The sequence below is a fragment of the Microtus ochrogaster genome, chromosome 18 (genome assembly GCF_000317375.1).
Source record: "Microtus ochrogaster isolate Prairie Vole_2 chromosome 18, MicOch1.0, whole genome shotgun sequence".
Taxonomy (NCBI): Eukaryota; Metazoa; Chordata; class Mammalia; order Rodentia; family Cricetidae; genus Microtus; species Microtus ochrogaster.
In genome coordinates, this window is record NC_022020.1 from 58,085,343 (window position 1) to 58,093,708 (window position 8,366).

The window sequence follows — 8,366 nt, forward strand, 5'->3', positions numbered from 1 at the left end:
CGAACTCACAGAGATCCGCCTGCCTCTGCCTCCCGAGTGCTGGGATTAAAGGCATGCACCACCACCGCCCGCCAGGCTGACCTTTTCAAACTCAGAGATCCAGCGGCCTCTGCCTCCCCAGTACTGGGATGAAAGGTGTGAAGCACCACCACCTCACCTAGTTTTTCTTCAGAATCAGACCATCCTTATGCCTGCAGACCAGCTCTACTAAGCCACACAAACACTAAAGGGATTTAAACAAGTACTGACTCTCAAGAATGCTGCCTCAGAGTCAGCAGAAGTTCTCATTCTTGCAATTCCAAACATAAATTAAGATCTTGATACAATGTGTCCAAATATGAAATGTATTACAGCAAAATGCTCATTAAGAATTACATATACATTAATGAGCATCTTAAGACTGGCGCTATACTATGGTGTCAATAAAGTCATTCTCTCTCTTGATCTAGGAATTACATTACTCTCTAATTATAAAGTATGAGAAAAGCTGTATGCACACAGATCGTCTACCCAATTACTTTTAGGCAGGTAGGAAAAAAATCTGCAATCAACATAAGTAACAAGAATCCACTTAAACAACTCTATGACCTATCCTTTAACTATAGTTAAGGGTCATTGTAGCTATTTTTTTTAAGACTTTACTGAAGCCGGGCGGTGGTGGCGCACGCCTTTAATCCCAGCACTCGGGAGGCAGAGACAGGCGGATCTCTATGAGTTCGAGACCAGCCTGGTCTACAAGAGCTAGTTCCAGGATAGGCTCCAAAACCACAGAGAAACCCTGTCTCGAAAAACCAAAAAAAAAAAAGAGACTTTACTGAAAACAAACAGTTGTCCTATGTCCAAAAGGGGTGGTTCCAGAAGAGCCATCAGACACCAAAATCTGTAGATGCTCAATCTCTTATGTAAAATGATGCCATATTTACAAATAATATACAAAAAGCATATGTAAATCAAGAGAATAAATACTACATGGTCTTATATAAAGGACTTGAGAATTCCTAGATCTGAATATAACTATAAGTATAGCTGAAGTGAAGAAAATCAGTTATAAAGTCAGAATTAGAGAAAGCTCTTGCTCCTATTGTTTGTGTTACAGAGGTGCTTTGGCATCTCAAGTTTTCAGGGGGTTTCTGTTTTCCTGCATCTATAATTTAACACAGTATTTTCCAAATTTCGGTTAGGATCTGCATCTTTCTTTTTTTGTTGTTGGTTTGTTTTCCAAGACATGGTTTTTCTGTGTAGCTTTGGAACCTGTCCTGGCACTCACTCTGTAGACCAGGTTGACCTCAAACACACAGAGATCTGCCTGCCTCTGCCTCCCAAGTGCTAAAATTAAAGGTGTGCGCCACTACCACCCAGCTGATCTGCATCTTTCTTATAAAACAGTTCCTTACAATTACTTTTGGTTTTAACATCTATTTAAGATTCTTCTCTGACCTTTTAATTATATTTAGTACTCTCCCCCCTCCCTCCCTCCCTCCCTCTCTTTCTCTCTCTCCCTCTCTCTCTCTCCCTCCCTCACCCCCCCCCTCTCTCACACACACACACACACACACACACACACACACACACACACGACATAACATGTATGTGGAGGTCAGAGAACAACTCATGGAAGTCAGTCTCTCCTACCACATGGTCCAAGAGATCAAACTATCTCATCAAACCTGGCAGCAAGCCACTTCACCCACTAAGCCATCTCACTAGCCTCTTCCCTGTTTTTTTAAGCGATAGGTCTGATACTATTCTACTTAAGCTTAGTTTCATTCTGCTGCAATGCTAAAACCTGGAATTCTGTACTTAGTATCTGATTTCAAAACATAGTTTTTACTTTTCTTTCAGACAGTTAAAATGAATTAAATATAGTCTATGTGTGACTATCAGCTACTCTTAAATTTCTGATTAAGTCATAACAAATATTACACTATGAGGTCAAGTACCCGTAAAATAACCACTGGCATACATGTACCAATTATCATAATAAAAATCTACATACAGGGAATCAATACTGAAATATACTTACCAGGATGATTGGAAATGGGAGGCTGGAATGCAAGCTCATTGTGAACTGGCCCTAAAGAAAATATAATAAAAATCCCATTTTACTTATTAAAAGTTTCCCAATGCCAAAACTTTAAAAAAAAAACTTTAAATATAAATATTATAAGTCTTAAGACTGGCTTAGATCAAGTTTATGCCATGCCCATGAATTTAAAAGCTTATTTCCGCCGGGTGATGGTGGCGCACGCCTTTAATCCCAGCACTCGGGAGGCAGAGGCAGGCAGATCTGTGAGTTCGAGACCAGCCTGGTCTATAGAGCTAGTTCCAGGACAGGCTCCAAAGCTACAGAGAAACCCTATCTCGAAAATCAAAAAAAACCAAAGCTTATTTCCTAAATTTTTTTGTGATACTCATAAGCTAACAATTTAAGTGCTATCTGACACACGCTATTTAACAATTTATAAAGTCATATATGCAATACTTAATGCAGGTTATAAATTAATTATTCAATTCACATAACATTAGTATAATTTATAATGCAATGTATAATGATTTAAATTGTTAATCTATTCTAAAAATAAGTGCTTTTATTTAGTAAATTAGGGACATTTATATGATGTTCCAATAGCTATGGCTGAAAGTTTATTAGTTAATACATTGTGCTAAAACCCTTACAGAAATACTAAATTCACTTCTTATAATGTTGTTTTAAGCAAATAAAATTACAGCCCTTGAGGCTTAATAAGTTTAAATAAGTGACCAGCAATCATAGAGCAAACCCAATAATACCCTATGTACTAGTCCATTAGAAATCAGATTCTCTGAGCACTTGGAAAGACAGTAGTGTAACTGATACATAACAATGTGCATATAGCATCACCCTCCCCCAAAAATACATATCATACACACAAACACACACACCCATTTATATGACTGGAAGGAAGTAATACTAGAAGTGACTATGTCTAGGTTACATAAGATTTTAAGCAGTTTTATTATTTATGCCTTTTGTACTTTTCTAGTGTTTTTGGTACTATTGACCATAAAATGAGGAAAAGGGATTTTATATTTATGAAAGATATATATCCCTGATTTTTGCCCTTCATCCCTATACTCACGATATTAAAAACAAATGAACAATGTTCCCATTCTGCCTGAAACTGGACTGTTTGTAGTGTCCGCTCCTAATCAAAACTATATGGAGCATTGCTCAACACCTATGATCTATAGTATCTACTGCATTGATTCTATGGTGAGGGAAACCTTGAGATCATAGTACTCAAGGGCTCCAGTTGACTGTGAACGATAACACACAAGACCTAAAACCACATATAAAGCGAACAAACGAATGAAATCGATGTGGTGTTGATGAACCATCAGCACAGACAAATGAATGTACTCAGCGAACATCAGTGCAAAACAAATGTGTGAGAACCATTTAAAGGAACTCTTTACAAATACTGAAAAAGTAAAAACACTTAACAGTTTAATGAAATTAAATTGTAAGATGAATAAAAGATGTAAAACCATTTTTTAAGAAAATAGAAATAAAGTCCTAGCTAGAAAAGAAAAAGGCCCTGCTTACAATGAAAACAAGAGCTTACAGTAATGTCCAGGATGGGGCGGCATAGGCGGGTGGTGCTGAAGATGGCCGTTTTGGTGGTGAGGCAAATTAGGAGTGTATGGTGCGGTCCTACTTCCAGTCCAGGTGGTAGTGCTGTCTAAAAATTAAGGCCCATATGCATTAATATGCTTTTATAAAGGCTGCCTAGTTTTTCTTCTCAACTACTTAAAAGATTTTAAAAAGCATGTACATACTATGATGGTAAGTAGCTGGCTGACCAGTAAATCCATTCTGCTGCTGTCCTGGCTGAGGCCCTGAAGCTATCTGCAACAGTCCTTCACTATGGCTGCCTGCCAGAATACTGGCCGGCTGACCTAGAGAAACAAGAAGACATTAACACGGCATATGTATAGATGCAATTTCACGCTAGTATACAAAAATGAAGGTCTAATTATGTCTGGTAATCCACAATTATAAAGATGGGCCAAAAGTGGAACTTACCCATTGCCTATCAAATAAAAAAGCTAAAAGCACTAATAAAGGAAAACCTTCAGAAATTATTTAAAATGTCCTTTTCTTAAGAAATGTTTTCCTGGGGCTGGAGAGGTGGTTTGGCGGTTAAGAGGACCTGGCTTTGATTCTCATCACCCACATGGTGGCTCACAGCCATCTATAACTCCAGTTTTTGGGAATCTGATGCCCTCACACAGACATACATACATACATGCAGGTAAAACACCAGTACACAATAAATGAAATTTGAAGGAAGGAAGGAAGGAAGGAAGGAAGGAAGGAAGGAAGGAAGGAAGGAAGGAAGGAAGGAAGGAAGGAAGGAAGATGTTTTCCTAACATTAGTGTCCTATTTCTTTACAGGCCCTCTTCAAATGCTAAGAAACACACGAAACATCTAGGCTACAGCAACAGCTTTAGAAGCACTTCACCAGATCATGCTGGACTTTCCTGATCTGAATCCCTAAAACCCAGGCAAGAAAATGTTGACAACAGAAAGTTAATTATCATGGCACTGGTGCTGATAATGGCAGGACAATGGCTTTAACAACAGTGAAAAGCACAGGAGGCAAGTGTTTTAAATGAATAGGATGGCAAGGGTGAGAAAGTTAACATAAAGCACAACAAAACAACCTGTTCCACTGTCGAACCAATACAGCATTTGGTAAAACAACAAAAACTGTTCATCAATTTTGAAACTTTTTCCATGTTCTCTTTAAAAAAATCAGAATCATGTCAGTAAAGTTACTGTATGCCCAGATTTGCATCAAATCAGTTGCTCCCTCTGTAATACACCAAGAAAATTATTTCATTTGACTCAAAATATATGTTTTATTATTTGCCATGTATAGGTTTTATTTTGTACGTGGAAAAGGCTATTTCTTAGAGCAAGCATTTGTCATGTTCACTGTATTTGGAGAACACTACAGTACTCCTCTACACTGAGAATCACCACCACGAACCAAGTGTGTAAGATGTTAACAATGGGAAACCAGCTCGTGTAAAAACATTCCTCTATTTTTAATCTAATTTCTTTTCTTTCCTTTAACTCTATCAATCATTTTAGAAATAAGGAACATTCACCGCAAATTCTAAAATCTACAATATTTATATTTCAGTTATAAAAATATACTTTTAAAAGTATTAAGACAGAATTGGATATATTTCATTCACATCTTTTTTTGGCCTTCAAGCATAACTCTTCCTGCAGGGAGGGAAGGAAAAAGTCAAAATGAAGTCATTTTGGACATAACTGAACAAAGCTCAGTCTCCAGAGAATGTATAGAAGTGCGTGCCTGGCCCAGAAGTAATCTACACATAAGTGAATGCATCTATATTATTTTTCATCTCCACCATTGTCAACCATATTCCAAATAAGCAAATAAAGACAGGACAGTCAGAGATGCAAGCAAGGTCCTATACTGCATACACGTAATCCCAACATTTCAGAGGCTGAGACAAGGAAATCAGAAGTCCATAGCCAGCCTGGCTTATGAAGTGAAATCTTGTCTCAACACTCCCCCCAAATGTATATACATACACATATATATCAAATGTGCATAGAAATTATCTGTGCTAAGATTGTACCACTGAAAAAGACTGCTTTCAAGTGGTGAAATGGACTAATGAGAATTCTGAAAACAATTACAGGGCCAGACACATAATTCAGTGGTAAAGTGCTTGCTTATCATGCTTATCAGGGGTAACACAGTGGCTTGGATTCCCAGCACTAGGGGAAATGTCAGGGGGTGGGATGGGAGCAAAACAATTCAGAAATAAATCTAATTATCACAAAGATTAAAATTTCGATGTTGAGTCTAAACTGATATGAACATAGATACTCCATTGTAAGGTAATAACAAATATCCATCTATATCAGTCAACTATCCCTTGACAATCTAGGTTTAAAAACAATTCTCTTAGTAATCAAATTATTACTATTTGTATGCTTGATAATATTTAAATTTAAAATAGGAGTAATAATTAGGGATAGAAAGATGTCTCAGCAGCTAAAGCACTTGCCCTGCAAGCATGCGGACCTCAGCTCTAACCTATAAAACTACAAACAACTGGACAGACACAATAGTGTGCATCACTAACTCCTCCTATGAGATGGGAGGTCAAGATAAGAAACCCCGCCCACTGGCCAGAGAGCCTGGCATGTGCAGCCGCAAACAAGTCAGTAAGGGACCCTGACTCAAGCAGCTGGACAGAGAGGACGACAACAAAGGCAGTCTCCAACTCTGCACGTACACCACAACATGTGCCAGCACTCCAACAGACATACTAACTCTTTTTTTCAATTTTTGAATTAAATAAGCAAATTACTCTACTTTGCAAAGCAAAGTTCAACTTTTAGAATTGTAAAAGCAAATAACAATATAAACAAAACCAGATCACACTGTCTTTATTAGAGTCCCAGAAAAGTTGAGCCTGGGCTGGGGGTACAGCTCAGTGGCCAAGGGTTTATCTGGCATGGTAGAGGTCCTAGCTTCAACTGATATGATCAAGAAACAAAGACAGGTAAAGAAGGAAGACGACAAGAACAGAACGCAGACTGAGAACCCCCATGACATCCTTTTCAAAGATGTGCATGTTAGCTTTATTCTGAGACTGGTTAAAATACTTGATGCCTTCCTGGGGCCACAAATAGCATAAGCAAGTCTTTTTATGAGCCTTTTCCAAGTACTCACAATAGGAAATTGAGAAACTATTATAAAGTTATCCTCTCAGACAAAATAATGGACTAAAAGAAAGGTTTTGATTGTAGATTTTTATAAACACCTTGGTTCAAAGCTATTTGCTGGGCCAGTGATAGAGATGGCTCAGTAAGGAAAGAGTCTTGCTACACAAGCTCAGTGGCCTGAATTTGATACCAAGAACCCATGGAAAGATAGAAGGAGAAATGAATCCACCAAGTTTTCCTCGGATCCCCACAAACATACCATGGCCCACATGTACACACAAACATGGGCACACATATACACAAACAATCACACACGCATACTATAATAATAAAAAATTACTTGTTAACTACTTAAATATTTCTCTAAAATCTATCTGAAAAATCAGGAGACTTCTTACTTATGCAATGTAATAACAGTATAGTCAAAGTCATTACATTTGACTGTATATCAACATTAGAAATTCTAAATAAATTATGAACACCATTTTCTCCAGAATGAACTCAAATACCAATTCAACATATCTTCCTGTGGGCTGAGTGGTATGGCTCAGGAGTAAGAATCCATCTAGTTCGCATCTGGCCCTGACACCGTACCCAGCACCATAAAGACCACAAGTTTTTACTTACTTGGGGTTTCTCCAAGTGACTACACATAAATATTCAAGGATTAGGAAGACTTACGATTGTATTGAGCTGCATAACTCACTTGTGGAAGCCACAGGAATGTTGGGGAAGTTGGTGGTACTGGTGGCATTAGACTCAGACGGGGCTAGCAGAGCTGGGGCACTGTACGTCTCCGTTGATGCACGATTACTTGGTGGATGTTGAATGGTTTGAATTGAATGTCCTTCAGTGGGCAAGGATGGCTGTCCCTCAAAGTCATGAACGTATTCATCCTTCACTAACATACTTGGTGGAGCTATGAGAAAAAAAAAACACATTTATATATTTTACATTCTTCCATTTCCACAAAAACTATATACAAATAATATGACAAAATCTAAAATCGACTAAGTATAAATAATTCAAATTCAGAAAATTTTCATATATAAAAAAGCATATTTTATCAGCTACAGTAACTTTAGAAATTTTTATCAATTATGACTCTCTGATATCTGAAGAATTGTTCTTCAGTTTCCTGACAAACCCAGAAGTGCATAATCATCTAAATAAGTAAAAACCAAAGGCCTAGCAAACGTTTACTCAGCTGTGAAGATCATTTACTCCTCAAGACAAAATGAGACTACATACTTGGCTCTGCCTTTCTGAATGTCACAACGTACAGAGATAGAAGTGGGGTCTAAAAGGTATTCAACGCCAAGACCTGGACTTATTTATTATTTGAAACTGCTGTCCTAAAACGTTAAAAAGTCAAATGAAAGCCCAATGCAGGGTGTTGGCCTGTAATTCAGCATTCAGGAGACAGGAAAGGAAGATCACAAGTCATGAAATTGAAATTTTCTTTTTGGAATTCCAATCTACATAAAAATGTTTGATGAGAACTGTCAATAATTAAAATTTTCAGACTTTAAGGAGCATAAGGAACATATCTAGTGTCCAGGTCATGTAAAGTAGTATCTTTAATAAACTAGGGGTCTATTTGCT

General features: G+C 37.6%; 1 protein-coding gene across 4 annotated transcripts in view; it reads right to left on the reverse strand.

Annotated features, from left to right (window-relative positions):
- Window positions 1-8,366, reverse strand: part of Smad4 (SMAD family member 4) — a 54,412-nt gene that overhangs the window by 18,790 nt on the left and 27,256 nt on the right. For 2 of the 4 annotated variants that reach the window (XM_005356253.2, XM_026783407.1), the window contains 4 exons: window positions 7,468-7,680; window positions 3,820-3,939; window positions 3,606-3,722; window positions 2,024-2,074 (listed from right to left, as the gene is read on the reverse strand). In XM_005356253.2, coding sequence (XP_005356310.1) covers window positions 2,024-2,074; window positions 3,606-3,722; window positions 3,820-3,939; window positions 7,468-7,680 — 501 coding nt within the window. The remainder of the gene's footprint in view (window positions 1-2,023; window positions 2,075-3,605; window positions 3,723-3,819; window positions 3,940-7,467; window positions 7,681-8,366) is intronic. The other 2 variants (XM_005356254.3, XM_013349545.2) reach the window with 2 other exon arrangements.